Below are 15,484 nucleotides of genomic sequence, written 5' to 3'. Positions count from 1 at the left end.
AACATCAGTCCTGGGCTATCTGGGGATAGAACTTTTTTTTTTTCTTCTCATAGAATTTCTTATACTGACTTGAGAGATTAGAAAGCACAGAGATTTAATGATGTGGTGTCTGTTTGTTTTTTTAAATATTATACTTTTTAAGTAAAAATGCAGAGTTCCGCTATTATCTTGCGGTGATTCTACATGACAGCTTTTCTAGCTCACAATGAGCTTGTAGAAGTCTAACATGGCTTTCATAGATGATGTATGTAGCTTCCATTCATCATTGGGTTCCTGCACCACTGAGAGAAATTGTAAAGGTGTGTGAGTGATGCATAGAATGCAGGAGACTTGTAGATTAGACTACTAAAAATTCCCCAGCAGAATCACCAGCTGCAAACAACAAACTAACCCAACTATATATTACACCAGTGTTATCTGACACCGATCAGACTCCATAAAATGAATAGAACACCCACAAACCCGCAAATAGATGTAGAGCCGCAAATGCAAACTTCAACCATCTAATATGGAGCTGCCCCAACATTTACACATACTGGGGAGAAATTACAGAGTTCCTAACTCATCTGATGGGTATACCGGTGCCACAGGACCCAGCAGTATGCCTATTGGGTATCCTAGATGAAGAACAGTGGCAATACCATGACAGGATATTTCTCACTAAGACACTATTTTATGCCTGCAAAGCAGTAGCTCTGCGATGGATGGATAGACGCCCCCCGACCCTCTCAAAATGGCAGAACATAGTAAATGCCATCCTACCATATGAAAAAAGTGTACAAAAATAGAAAATGCCCAGAAAAATTTGATAAAGTACGGGAAAGATGGTGCGGATCAACGAGTACAATATTCACGCAAGACCAATTCCAAAGCCTACTAAGAGCAAACGTTCCTGGAACAAACAGGTAAAACACGAGAAAACTATGGACCTCCACTGACACCATGAGCAAACATACAACCACACTGTATTCATTACCTGCATATGTTAATGTAACGTACCCAAATGTAATCACAGAACCACAGGAGCCTAAGATGTAACTAAAGTTGTTTATTCATGTAATGTCCAAAATATATACTGTTCAATAAAACGAGTTTAAAAAAAAAAAAAAAAAAAAAATCCCCAGCAGTTTAGCCCAAATTGATTTTATATAGATCGATCTAGTTTTAGGCTCCCAGTACTATATAAAATCAATACGCTCTGTGATTCAGTGGTGAAATCCTGTAAATCTGTCACGTGGGCTTCTAATGTAGAAGTCTCAAGGCATGTTGGCAGGACGTCATGTCTGCAGCAATGGTCAGGTGGGTGAACAAAGAAGCGCTGCAGGTGTGAACGGGAGACCAGAAGTGCGGTGGGGAAACATTGCAGGAATTGAGTAAATTTTGGGGGGGGGGGGGGGTTTACAAAGCATGTAATATTTAGACCATCCTTTAGGGGGCAGCCTGCAGTTTCCAAGTCTCTTGTAATAAACTGTCGTGCGCCTAAATTGTGCCACCAACCAATTAGGATATGAATGTTGTGCTTTTGGCTAGAGCTATGCAGTGACTAACCATGACACTCGACCAAAGATTACACTATTGCAGGACTGTACAACTCCAGTCCTCAGGGACCACCAACAGGTCATGTTTTCAGGATATCCTATAGTAAGAACCCCTGTGGCAATGTCTGCGGACTGACAATAATTACATCTCCTATGCAATACTGGGGAAATCCTGAAAACATGATCTGTTGGGGTCCCTGAGGACTGGAGTTGTAATACTTTGCAACTTAACCCCTTCGTGACAAGTCTGTCTTGTGCGTTAAAGGGGTTCTGTCATTTAAGGAAAAAAAAAAATCAATACTTACCTATTCCTCCCCTGTCAGTCTTCTTTCCGCAGCTTCTCACCGATCTTCTCCTGGCTCCTCCAGTCCCCGGGTCACGTCACCTCCAGCCGGCCGGATCCTCTTCTATTATGTAGCGCCCATTCTCCTTCCGGCGGGTCAGTGTACGTTACATCACTAGTGCCGTAGCTTTCACTGCCTAGCTGGGAATACTGAATCCTGTGTTAGGCTATTGCCGCGACCGCACGTGTGCCGTCTCACAGCTATAGTATATGAATACTCGCGCCGAGACAGCTTGCATGCGCAGTCTCGGCAATAGCCTGGCATAGGATTCGGTATTCCCTGCTAGGCAGTGAACTCTACGTCCCTAGTGCTCGGTAACACTGGCCTGCAGGAATCCGAATGCTGAGAATGGACGCTATATAACAAGAAGAGGAGGATCCAGCTGTTGCAAGAGCCATAACTGGTTGCCATATGACTTGTTTTTTTTTTGTGGGGTTTTTGGATGAGTTATATTTTTTTGATGCCAATACTATAGCATTCATAACTATTTTTTTCTTTTTTTGAGTAGATTAGAAAAAAAAACGTACAGAAATTACGCCATTCCTTTTGGATTTTGTATTGAGTGTTCACTATCCAGTAAAAATAAGAACGTTATCTGGATCAGCACGATACAAAGTTTTCATAGATTTTTTTTTTTCTCTACTTTTGTTCAATGAAACACATTTTTCAAGAAAAACCATTCTGCATTGCAGCATTCTAAGGCTCGTGACCTTTTAATTTTTCTGGAAATAGAGCTATATGAGGTCTTTGGTCTGTGTGAAGAGTTGTGGCTTTCATTACAGTTTTGAGGTACATGTGACTTCTGGAGGGCTTTTTATTAGAGATGAGCGAGCACACTTGCTAAGGGCAATTACTCGATCGAGCATTGTCCTTAGCGAGTACCTGCCCGCTCGGAAGAAAAGATTCGGCTGCCGGCGCAGGTGAGAGGTGAGTTGCGGCAGTGAGCAGGGGGGAGAGAGAGATCTCCCCTCCGTTCCTCCCTGCCGCTCCCTGCTCCCCGCCCGCCACCGGCAGCCGAATCTTTGCTCCCGAGCGGGCAGGTACTCACTAAGGGCAATGCTCGATTGAGTAATTGCCCTTAGCGAGTATACTCGCTAATCTCTACTTTTTTTTATTGTTTTTTTGGAAGGCACACAAAAGGGAGAACAATTCTGTCATTTCTTTATAAAATTACTTGTAATTAATCGGCCCCCCTGAGATAACATATTTTAATTGTTTGGGAACGTGGTATTACCTATTGTGTTGCTTTAAAAAAAATTGGTGTTTCATTAATTTAAAAAAAAGTTTAAAGAAATTTAACTGGATTTTTTTTCTTTTAAATTAAACTTTCTCAAACTTTTTTTGAGTCGTGGTCAGTTGCCAAATGGCACTTGCTGTCCATGAGCAGCTTGCATGTCTTGGCGTGAAGCCAAGTGTCTTCAAACCTTCATATAGGGTTCTGTTCACACCTCAATATCCTCCCATATTTATAGGCAAAAGCTACAATAAATCCCCCCAGGGTTTTATACTTCCACTCAGATCCATTGGTTCATGCGCAGAACAGACTTTCCCAGCCACTTACTACTATACAAGCCCTTATACATCCTTCCTCTACAAGGCCGCCTCTTCTTGACCTTGCATCACCTTGCAGATATGTTTGTGAAGGAGGGGCGAGGAGTTTCCATGAGTGTCTCCTCTCCACCCATCAATGTCCTTGGCTCAGTGACAGGACTGTCATACACACACAGCTCGCAGGTTGTCAGGACGCTAATGCTGGTGGAATTAGAAAAGAGTGGAGATTTCTGTAGGGAGCCTGTTTTTACCTTCCAGCTCTGTGATTGCAGAACACTGCAAAACTGGCAACGGAAAGCCATTGTTTGCTAATGTGACCCAGCGCTGAGGCTCATGTGACTCTTCTCAATGTCATCCAGCCCTTGGAGACTCCCATAAGCTCGTATGTACACGCTCAGTACAGGGCATGCAGAATATTTCATGTAGGCGCCGGCCGTGAACATTGACGTATTTTGTGTTGCTCTAGAAAGGACACATGGAAAGTACTTGGGACATCTGGAATAAATATGCTGCCTGTCTGCCGGAAGAGACGACTGCTTCTAAAACCAGCGTCCTGCTTGGCTCTATGTTTTAAAGTGGACCCGTCGCCTCCCCCGGAGTGTCAGTTTTAGTAAACGCTTCCATTAAATACATAAATTAATGGCACATTATTTTCTCAGCTTTTAACTTGCTCCGTTGTTCATCCTGGATATTTAAAAAATTACTAATTTGGCGTTGGCATTCCTTGTCAAAGTAACCCGTCTTTACATAGTCTGACGCTTGGTATGGATTGGTGATGTCTGTATGTAGGACCCCTCCCGAATCGTAGTGCCCAGCTGTCATTTTTTTTCTCGGAGGAACGGTACAACCGAGTTAAAAAAAAACAAACAAACAGTAATGAACAGAATTATTTACTGAATTAGAGAAGTCAGAGCCAATAGGCCGGACTCAAATGAGCGTATTTGAATAGCATATAAAAAAAACGCCATGTTCTGTTTTATCACGTAGTACACACGATAGAGCCCTATTCTCTATGGGTGCGTACAAAAGCGCAGTATATACGCAATTACATTGAATCTATGCGGCGTTTATGCAATATTGCTAAAAGACAATAGAAGAAAGTTTTACAAACTGGAAGTGACGCAGGTCAATGTGCAAGACATGCACAGGTTAAAAAACCCAGCGCTACACCATTCCACACCCCGGTAAAATGCTGCGTTTTGTGCGCCGCCTTTTACCATACCGGCCTAAGACCTCATGCACACAGGCACGCACGCATTCTACTGCTGAATCCGCCCGTGCCCGTAGACATGGGCATTAAAAGACATGTTCTTACCTCTCCGGAACCAACGTGGGTCTCCTCCGTCACGGCCGGTTCTTCTTTTTTCAGCATGGTGCACATGCAGGGCAAGACAGTGGAGCATGCTGCTATTTCTTCCAGCACGTGTGATCTGCACGTCGGTAAAAACCAATCACATCCGCATGCTTTTAGCTCCTCTGTGGGCGCCCATGTCTCCCTATGTGCAGCTTGACTTGCAGGTGCCACAAATCAAATCCGCCCATGTGCATGAGGCCTAAGGCTGTATTCATACGGCTGAGAGCGGGTTATGCCCGAGAGTCTTGGGCACATCTTGCATCGCCCACTGCACGCGCTGTCCTTATCAGAGTTAGAAGGAACCTCCAGGGTCATCGGGTCCAACCCCCTGCTCAATGCAGGATCACTAAATCATCCCAGACCGATATCTGTCCAGCCTTTGTTTGAACACTTCCATTGAAGGAGAACTCACCACTTAATGTAATGCAACCATTTGTAGCATTGTGGAACCGGGCCACCTATAAAAAAAATAAATAAATAAATAAAAATTCTATTACATCAAAATATGAAAAATTGTTTTTATTTTCTGTTAAATTGTTAGCGTTGGAAAAGACGGCGGGATCCAAATTTATGTGAAATTATAGGTTGTTTGGTTGCTTTTGCGAGTTCTCCACTAAACCTTTTATTTACACTACTTATGTAGCTTTGCTTCACTTTAGTGCTTGAAATGTCCTTGATATATAAAATCTTACCCTCGAGAAATAGTCCGGCACAGCGGCTCTCTGTCCTCCATTAGGCTTCATGTATTTAAGTGATCTTTCCTATTTTGCTGAAGGAATTTAAATAACTTTCTTGCCCCTTGAAACACTAATGGGATTGCAGTCAATAGGAGGAATTCACTTTTCATGCTCTTAAACGATTTGTAGACAAGTAAGGGCCTTGTTGTTCCACCTTGGAAACAGGAAATGTTTGTTTTGCAGCCCTTAGTAATGTATTGAAATGGAATCATAGAATGGTAGAGTTGGAAGAGACCTCCAGGGTCATCGGGTCCAACCCCCTGCTCAGTGCAGGATCACTAAATCATCCCAGACAGACATTTGTCCAGCCTTTGTTTGAACACTTCCATTGAAGGAGAACTCATCACCTCCTGTGGTAACCTGTTCTCATTGATCACCCTCACTGTCTAATACCTAATTGGTGTTTCTTTTTCATCCCATGCTTCTAGTCTTTCCTTGTACAGATGCGAATAGGGCTGATCCCTCTGCACTGTGACAGCCCTTCAGATATTTGTAGTCAGCCATTAAGTCTCCTCTCAGCCTCCTTTTTTCTTTTTTTTTTTTGCAAGCTAAACATTCCCAGATCCTTTAACCGTACCTCATAGGATGTGATTTGCAGACTGCTCACCATCTTGGTAACTCTTCTCTGAACTTGCTCCAGTTTGTCTCTCTTTTTTTAAAGTGGGGTGCCCAGAACTGGACACAGTATTCCAGATGAGGTCTGACTAAGGAAGAGTAGAGGGGGATAATTAACTCACGTGCTCTAGACTCTATGCTTCTCTTAATACATCCCAGAATTGTTTGCTTTTTTGGCTGCTGCATCACATTGTTGACTCATGTTCAGTCTATGAGCTAGTAGTATACCCAAGTCTTTTTCACATCTGCTGCTTAGCCCAATTCCTCCCATTCTGTATGTGCTTTCTTCATTTTTCTTGCCCAGATGTAGGACTTTGCATTTCTCTTTGTTAAATACCATTCTGTTAGTCGCTGCTCACTGTTCAAGTTTTTCTAGATCTTTTTGAATACTCTCTTCCGTAGTGTTAGCTATCCCTCCTAGCTTTGTGTCATCAGCAAATTTGATCAGTTTCCCATCAATTCCCTCTCCAGATCATTTATAAAATGTTGAACAACACAGGGCTTAGGACAGAGTCTTGTGGTACCCCACTGCATACATTCTTCCACTTGGATGTGCAGCCATTTATAACCACTCTTTGAGGACGATCACTCAGCCAGTTGTGAATCCACCTAACAGTTGCCTTATCAATCCCATATTTGGTCATTTTTTTCAATAAGTATGGTATGCGGTAATTTTTCAAATGCTTTAGTAAGGTGAAGATATGCTATATATTTACCGCATTTCCCTGATCAACCCAGTCGGTGATTCTGTTCTAAAAGGAAATTAGATTCATGTGGCATGACTTGTTTGTTACAAACACATGCTGGCTCTGACCTTCAGTTTTCATCCATTTCTGCATTTTCCCTCTCCATTCCATTTTTCACACTGGAACAAAAGCGTTGACTGCTGCGCTTCTTGTTTCCTGTTAGAGAAACAGAATATAGATGGATCCATTTTTATTACATTGCTTTCCAGTTGCATCAGTCTCCCATTGACTGCGATCTCTGTATTTCAGTCCCATATTTGGGTCCCGAGTATGCATGCCACATGGTTTTCTGCTCCCCTGTGTTGTGGTGATGCATCAATTACTGTCGCTCGATGGTTAGCACTGTTGCCTTGCAGTGCTGTGGTCCTAGGTTCAAATCTCATCAACGGCAACAGCAACTTTGAAAAACTGCATATTGATGTTACACTTGGTCATATTTGAACTTAGAACTCCAGCACTGCAAGACAACAGTATTAGCAACTGAGCCACCTCTTAGGCCGCCTGCAGACTGCCGGGTCGGATCCAGCTGCGAGAATTCTCGCCGCGGGACCCGACCCGAGCCCCTGCAGAGAGCAGCGCATACTCGCCCGCGCCCCGCAGCTCCGGCTCTTTCATGTGCCGGCGGCCGGTGAGTGACGTTTCTGTGCTCGCAGAGAAACATGCTGCGGTTTGTTTGCCGCGTGAGATTTCGCGTGGACAAACCACGGCCGTCTGCATAGGATTGTGTTTGCTAACGCAATTCTATGGCAGCTTCCAAGGGCGGAAATCCCGCCGCGGAGATCCACCCGTCTGCAGGCGGCCTTATTCCTATTTTTCTCCTGAGAAGTACAAGAGGAAATAAACGCAGAAAACCTAAAAACTCCATACATATGTTGTCCTTTGCTAGATTATAACTCCAGCATTGCAAGGAAACCGTGCTAACAACTGAGCCACCATGCTTCTTCCTTCTCATTAGGAGAACTAAAGTGTAAACAAAGATAACGTACAAACTGCATGCAGATGTTGTCCGTAGTCCCGACACGAACCCAAATCCCAGTACTATAAGGCAACAGTGCTAACCACTGAGCCATCAAGCTTCTTCCCTCCTCCTCCTTCTCCTCCTCCTCCTCCTTCTCCGGAGGAGATCTTCTTATTCTCATTCTCCTCCTCCCTCTCCTTCATTTCCTTTTCCTCTGGAGGAGGAACAACAATAATCAGCAGGGTGGCTGAGTCATTATTAGTGCTGGGGTCCTAGGTTCAAATCTGGCCTAGGACAATATAGGCATGGACTTTGTTTAGGCTTTGTCTCTCCTCCTCTGCCTTCTCATCCAGAAAAGAAAGAACAAGTGTGGTGGCTCAGTTGTTAGCACTGCTGACTTGCAGTCTTATTGTTCTCTAGAGAGGAAAGAACAAGCGTGGTCGCTCTGTTAGCGCCATCACCATGTTCAGCAGGCTGCACAAGAAAACATCTGTTAATTGCTGAACGTTCCGATCTTTTCTTTTTTTAATTTTTTGATTTATGTTTTCGGTAAAACTGGATCACTTGAAAAACGCCTAATTTGCATGAAGTGTTGGGGGTTGTTTACTAAAGGCAAACTGGTACAACTAATTCTTGCGAAGAACCAAGTTGAGGTGTGTGTGTGTGTGTGTGTGTGTGTGTGTGTGTGGTTTTTGGTTGGACACTTGGAGTTGGTGGAAAGTGGAGCTGCCTTTTTCCTAAATCAGTTACTTTTGCATCAGAACTGAACTTTGGATATCCTTATAAAACAGAGATAATCCATAAAGATGATGCAAAACAAACTGAATATCTGGACGTTGGATTTGTGTACTGCTTTAATAGCCTAAACGGACGGACGTTTGTAGAATGTGGATATTTGCATGTCGCACCGAGTATGATTACTACTTCTAGATGTGACTGTATACTTCACAGCAATAAGGTGTATGGGTGGCAATACCTATTAGAGATAATCATCAGATTTTTATGGTATTGACCAATAATGCATATGACTGACCCAATGGAAGATGTCTTGGGAGGTAAGCCTCTGGCAGTGGCTTTCTCCTGTCACTGCACATGCATGTATGGGGTGGGGGAATTGGAAGAGACAGCTGTCAGTCCAACACTTGGTCGGCCAACAACTAGCTGTTGTATGGGTAGTTTAGGTTGGAGTACTTTAACACGGGCCGACAGTCACTTGAGTAATCGCTCGAAGGGGCAATTACAGGCTACTGTCGGCCCGTGTAAACATGGGACCTGACGGGGTAAGTGCGCTAGAGTTGCTCACTTGTCAGTCGCTCGGTTTTCAGCTGGCCTGCGAACCATGCGACTGTCTAAACAGGCAGTCGTTCATCTATGGTCAATGGTTTGTGAATGGAGGTGGACGGTGGGAAGAAATCTCCAGCGCACTCCACCGCCATTCATTGAGTGGTAATCCTCCCTTCTAAAAGCACCCTTAACCAATTTGCATCACCTTTATTGGCTTAATAGCTTTGTGAGCGGCATTGGCCAATACTGTGCTATGAACCGCTGGTTACAGATGCTGCGTCTTACGCTTCCCATGCACATAAGATACATGTCTGTCCAACACTCGTTGGTCCAATGGCTTTCTTCCGACTCTGGTGAACATGTCTGCTAGCGTGTGTTTCACTGGGGAGAAAAGTTACTTCAGACCCCTCTGTCAGTGGTTTATGTCCTGCAGGAACTAAGGATGGCCATGTTGAATGCACGATCCTAACCTCCTATGATATCTGCTATCTGTGAGCGCCGGGTTGCCTATACGCCTTAGTTCGTGTGCCTATCCCATTGATAGGAGTGGGTTTGGATGGTTTCCCTTGTGTATGGCCAGCTTTAGGCTGTAATAGAGTGGTGTCTGCTAAGTCTTTGTTTAACTTCTTTGTTTCTTTTTCTTTAAAGTTGGTCTATGAAGACTCAATGGATCTGATTGCAAAACTCCCCTGCATTGCAGCAAAGATCTACCGTAACCTTTATCGTGAGGGAAGTAGTATTGGAGCCATAGATTCCAACCTGGACTGGTCCTATAATTTCACCAACATGCTGGGATACACGGACCCCCAGTTCACAGAGCTCATGAGACTCTATCTTACCATCCACAGGTACGTTTTGGATGTCAATGGAAAAATATAAAGCAGAGTTTGCACAAGAGTTTAGCCTAAGGGTCCTTTTCTATGGGACGACTCTGTCCTAGTGATAATCACTTAGTGAATGGAGCGGGCCGCGAATCGTCATTTGATCTTTATGCCTGCATAAACTGACCAACCAGCTAGTTGTTCTTCGTCATTCAGTCACTGCCAGCATTTACACTGGATGATAGTTATCATTCAGATTCCTGCGATCCAGCATTAATCTAAACTATTAGCGTTCAGTATAAAGGGGCCCTTACTCATATCCATGCCTGTGGATTCCAGAGAACAGCAGGATAATCCTATCTTATTGCAGAAGCAGTCTAAAAGCCCTATTACATGGGCCAATGAACTAACTTTCTTTCGCCCAATTGTTGTAAACAGGGCAGCAATCAGCTGACTAATAGCCAATATTATCTCTGCTGCAGCATAAAGAATTGTTGGCAGCACATCTCCCTATGACAGCCAATAATGAAAATGTATGGGGGGGGGGATAAATGATCGTTAATTCCCCCCTCCTATATAGTGTGAATTACCCCCTTGTGAAGGCCATTTAACCCTTTGCAATCCAATTTTGGATTCAGGGTTTCCTAGGGGGCTTTCTCTTTCTGCCATTATACAATGGCGCCATCTGCTGGCTAGAGCCAGTACTGCGGTATGTGACATGCTGGAGAGGCCCCAACAACAAAGCGGCCAGTAATATACAGTAAGAATACCGTGTCGGACGTCTTCCGACGTCAGAGCTATTACAGGCTTCAATCAGAATGTTGGAAGACGCTAGTGGATTGGAAAGGGTTAAACTAGCCTTGATTTGCATACCTCACCAGGATCCAATCGAGCTGTCTTTAAAGGACCCTAATGGCCCTTTTAGACACAACGAGAAATGCACGATTCTAGTTTGCCCCGGGCATAGGAGCTGCTGACGTCATCACCAGCCTGTTCACGGTTTATGCAGACAGATTGTCATTGAGAATCGTGCACTCCTTCAGTTTTTCACATTCCTATGTGAAACACTGAGCAGGGAATGTTTAAACGCAACGAGAAGAAAACAAACCCCCAGTGATCTCTATGCCGCTTGAATGATTCTCATTCAGTTGTTGGTGTGCATTTAAACCTAACAGTTATCGTTACATCAAAACACACCTTTATGGCCTATTCAGATGACCGTATATCGGCCGGGTATTCACGCCGGCCGATATACGGCATTCATCTCTGCAGGGGGAGGAGGCTGGAAGATACGGGAGCAGTGCATTGAGCTCCCGCCCCCCTCTCCACCTCTCGGCACTATTTGCAATGAGGAGGCGGGGGCGGAGCTAAGTTCTGAGACATAGCTCCGCCCTGCCCCTCCCATTGCTATGTCTCAGAACTTAGCTCCGCCCCCGCCTCCTCATTGCAAATAGTGCCGAGAGGTGGAGAGGGGGCGGGAGCTCAGTGCACTGCTCCCTTCTCTTCCAGCCTCCTCCTCCTGCAGAGAGGGACGCTGTATATCAGCCGGGGGTGACTACCCGGCCGATACACTGTCGTCTGAATAAGTCCTTAGTCTGCGCATAAATGAACAGATTCTCAGGGACACCAGGTAGTGTTGAACCTCTGGATCGTTAGTATGTAGTTCCCATCTGTGTGCTGCCGGTGATACTGATCCTAGTTAGAAAACTTGTGCAAACAACTCTTCACAGCTGTCCTTTAGTCACATACTGGTTTATTCACTGTCTGGTGCCAAATGGGGACTTACAATGGCACGCAGCACTGTTGCTTGTGATCACTTATTCCTTAAGAGCTGCTATTTTTATTTATTTTTTTTTTTCTACTTCTTCACTGACCCTATTTTTGTATTTTAATTCCCAGTGACCATGAAGGAGGGAATGTAAGTGCGCACACCAGTCATCTGGTTGGCAGTGCCCTGTCCGATCCTTACCTCTCTTTTGCTGCTGCTATGAATGGACTTGCTGGTCCTCTCCATGGATTGGCCAATCAGGTATGTTATCGCACATCTTTTGTGTTCCTCCTGGTTCCTATACAGTTTTTTAAAGTGAAAATAATCCCACCTTCTATTTGCAGGAGGTGCTGGTCTGGTTAACAAATCTACAGAAGGACCTGGGTGGGGAAGTATCAGATGAGCAGCTCCGAGACTTCATCTGGAACACGCTGAACTCCGGCAGGGTATGTGCAGGCTGTATCTTGCTGTATAGATTCATTCTTCTAGTGTTGTCTCCTAACTGCACACTTAACGTTTCTCACAGGTGGTACCTGGGTACGGGCATGCTGTGCTCAGGAAGACGGATCCTCGCTACACCTGTCAGAGGGAATTTGCCCTCAAACATCTTCCCAATGATCCCATGTTCAAGCTAGTGGCTCAGCTCTACAAGATTGTACCCAATGTGTTATTGGAGCAAGGAAAAGCCCAGAACCCCTGGCCCAATGTAGATGCTCACAGCGGCGTCCTCCTACAGGTAGGAACATGGCAAAGCTAAAAAATGTGTTCTCACGTGCCACGTTTTGTTGCAGACTTCACCCTAGTTCTAAACACAAAGGAATAGTTATAATGGATGACCTCTAATGGTATTCTGTTGTTTAGCAACGGTGACAAGTCTGTTGCAATATTTAACGTTGAAGGGAATGGATCATCAGAAAATGACTTATTGAATAAATCGCATTCTGTTCAGCGTTGCAGCCCGCTTGTTCTAGCAATCAGCAGCGAGACCCCCCCCCCCCCCCCCCCCCCCGATAAATGCCTTTGACATGTCAAAACTTTGTTGAAAATACCGTTACTCTTTAAGTTAAACACTGATTAGCACTTAGAGGGGCTTTGCCTACAATAGATATTAATAACCTACCCCTAGGTTAGGTGACAAATGTTGCAGGGGGCGCACGCACACACACAGTTCCCGGACCCATTCCTCCACACTGCACTACCACAGTGAGCAGTTCTAATGGAGCAATGGTTAAGCATCCTCTTCGCTGTCTATGGGACTAAGTGCTGTAATCAAATGTTTGTGTCCGTGTCCCCCCCCTACCCCCTCCCATAGGTATTGAATGGAGCAGCAGAACATGTGTGACCACCGCTCCATTCAAACTCCTTACTACAATCGTGCAGTGAGGACGACGGGGTGGCTCGGGGCTCCTGTTCGTTTGGTTAGCAGGGGGGCTCAGTGATCAGACCTTTATTACCTATACTGTGGTGGGTGATGAATGCAGAATAACTACATCTGTAGAGTAGGACTGCCATGCATTGTGCCTATAACGGATTACCTTGTCTTTCTGCAGTATTATGGTATGAAGGAGATGAATTACTATACAGTCCTCTTCGGTGTGTCTAGAGCATTGGGAGTCCTATCTCAGCTGATCTGGAGCCGTGCACTTGGGTTTCCTCTGGAGAGGCCTAAATCCATGAGTACAGATGGCCTCATAAAACTGGTCGGAGTAAAATCTGGTTAAAGAAGAATGGAATATCCAAGGCTTCACTCCTTCTGGGTGATAAGCCAAGTGAAAGACAGTACACCTTTTGTTTCAACAGACTGCTTTGCACCCCATTGTCTTCGGAGCGCTGACAAGAAAACACTTTTTGGTTATTTATGCTGAAATACATTTTCTTCACAACACATTCTGTTCATCTTCCTTCCCTGCTGGAGATTTCAGTTCTCCACCCGGAAAGGGTTCATGTGCTGCCGGTAGGGATCAGACTTGGGGATTCAGTGGTTACCTACCTGTACCCTCCATATAGCCTGCAGGAATTAATGCATCTTTTTCATTGCTCCAAGTACTTAGAAAAAGCCTTGGCCGTTCTAGCAAAGGGTTATAACTTTATAGAAGATGACTTGTAAGCACTTATATATAGTGTTGCATTCTAGAATGTACACAGTTCACCTATTCACTTCTTTAAGGCCCTTTCAGATGGAGGTTTAGGGGGTAAAAAACCACAATAGCTTGACGGCTACACGAATGTGCAGGCAATGGTGAAGCTATTAGTTCCAGACATGTATAGGAAACAAACTTTGTCCTGGACAACTCTGACTCCCTGCTGGCGGCTCTTGTATGATTTCTTATTCCTTTTCTATCTGAGAATGTTCCCTTCGGAGGGCGCTAGAGAACCAAGAACTGTCTTGCAGGAACGCTTCCTGCAAGGAGGTGCAGCTTTTATTCCTGGTTCTGGTCCTTTTCTTATTTTGCTGTTTCACGTGTAGATTCCTGCCTTCTCCAGATTTATCCGTCATGAATGTGTGGATGTTTTTTCTTCTGCTTGTCATGAAAGGTTAAGCCACTGTGATGGAGATTGTTCAGGTCTTTAAAAGTAAATTTTTTTTTCTTGTATAAAAACTGCTTTTTCTAACCTTTTTGCTTCCTTAGTTGACCCCCAGCAGCATGTAATAAGCAATATCTATCAGGGTTTGAGATTGCAGAAGCTGTTAAAAACTTTTTTTTTTTCTTTTCTTTCCTAAGCTATTTAGCTTTTTTTTTTCCTGCCACAGTTGAACTTTTTGCTACTTTCTTATTGACATCGGAAATTAAACCGATTTACTTGCTACAATGCAGAAAGTAATTTGGTATTCTCTGGCATTACTTTAGGCTGCTGCCATCCTTTTTCAAAGATCAAACAAACTGCCCCAAACTTGGTAAAACAAGTCTGGTAGTCTGCCATCTTCCTCAGCAGCACTGGTACTTGGCCATAAGCATCTAGAAAGAAAGGGAATCACTAAGACGTAACTATATTAAACACTCCTCCACCGCCCTCTAACTGTGTCATATTGCTGCCCCCTCTTGTCTGTGCAGGCAGAAAATGCCAGCAAATGCTGTGCAAATTGCAGATGGATGTTCAGATTCACGATAGACTTAAGGTTGTTCTGTATAAATGCAAAATAAATGTTTTTATTAACTACATGGCATTCGTTTTCCTGGTTTGTATGATAGTGTTTTTAAGGGAAAATCCTGACAAAATCTTATCTCCTACATACTTTTAAGAAAATCGCATTGCTGGCTGTGAACTTTCGCCTTGAAGAAAACCAGTTGGAGATTTGTTTCAAAAATCTATAACATTCTAGGCAAAATACTACTCAAGAGTTAATAAGTTGTCTAAAAAGCTAGTGCCTCTTTCTCATCTACTAACTTCTGTTGGTCTCATTTCTGTAAAAAAACGTTGCTTTATCACTGTAAATCATGTTAAAGTGGTTGCCACTTGGGGTCACCCTTTTAGCTTTGCAATCCACTGGCTGTTGTTGGGTACAGAGATTCTGTAGTAAAAAACAAAAACAAACACAGTTTCCTTAGCTCCTCCGCCATTGCTCTTTCACAGGGATATTCAGGCTAACAGATCTGCAGACACTGTGATAATCTCCACAATATCTGCCTCTCCTCCTGTTACAGTATGTGTGAATACAAACATTTTATAGTGAGTTTACTAATAATCATTTAGCCAAAATGTGTCTGATTGTCCTGGTAAAGCAGAGGGGTGGGCATTCAGATACTGCCTCTCTGCTAATTGGACCAG

At 44.1% G+C, this 15,484-nt stretch overlaps 1 protein-coding gene across 1 annotated transcript in view; it reads left to right on the top strand.

Annotated features, from left to right (window-relative positions):
* CS (citrate synthase) overlaps positions 1-14,877 on the top strand; it is a 40,327-nt gene extending 25,450 nt beyond the window's left edge. Inside the window, exons 7-11 of the mRNA XM_066585405.1 lie at positions 9,776-9,975; positions 11,848-11,977; positions 12,061-12,162; positions 12,243-12,452; positions 13,267-14,877. Coding sequence (XP_066441502.1) covers positions 9,776-9,975; positions 11,848-11,977; positions 12,061-12,162; positions 12,243-12,452; positions 13,267-13,437 — 813 coding nt within the window. The 3' untranslated portion in view covers positions 13,438-14,877. The remainder of the gene's footprint in view (positions 1-9,775; positions 9,976-11,847; positions 11,978-12,060; positions 12,163-12,242; positions 12,453-13,266) is intronic.
* Positions 14,878-15,484: the final 607 nt, after the last annotated feature.

The sequence above is a fragment of the Eleutherodactylus coqui genome, chromosome 1 (genome assembly GCF_035609145.1).
Source record: "Eleutherodactylus coqui strain aEleCoq1 chromosome 1, aEleCoq1.hap1, whole genome shotgun sequence".
Lineage (NCBI taxonomy): Eukaryota > Metazoa > Chordata > Amphibia > Anura > Eleutherodactylidae > Eleutherodactylus > Eleutherodactylus coqui.
This window is presented reverse-complemented; position numbering and strand designations above follow the sequence as displayed.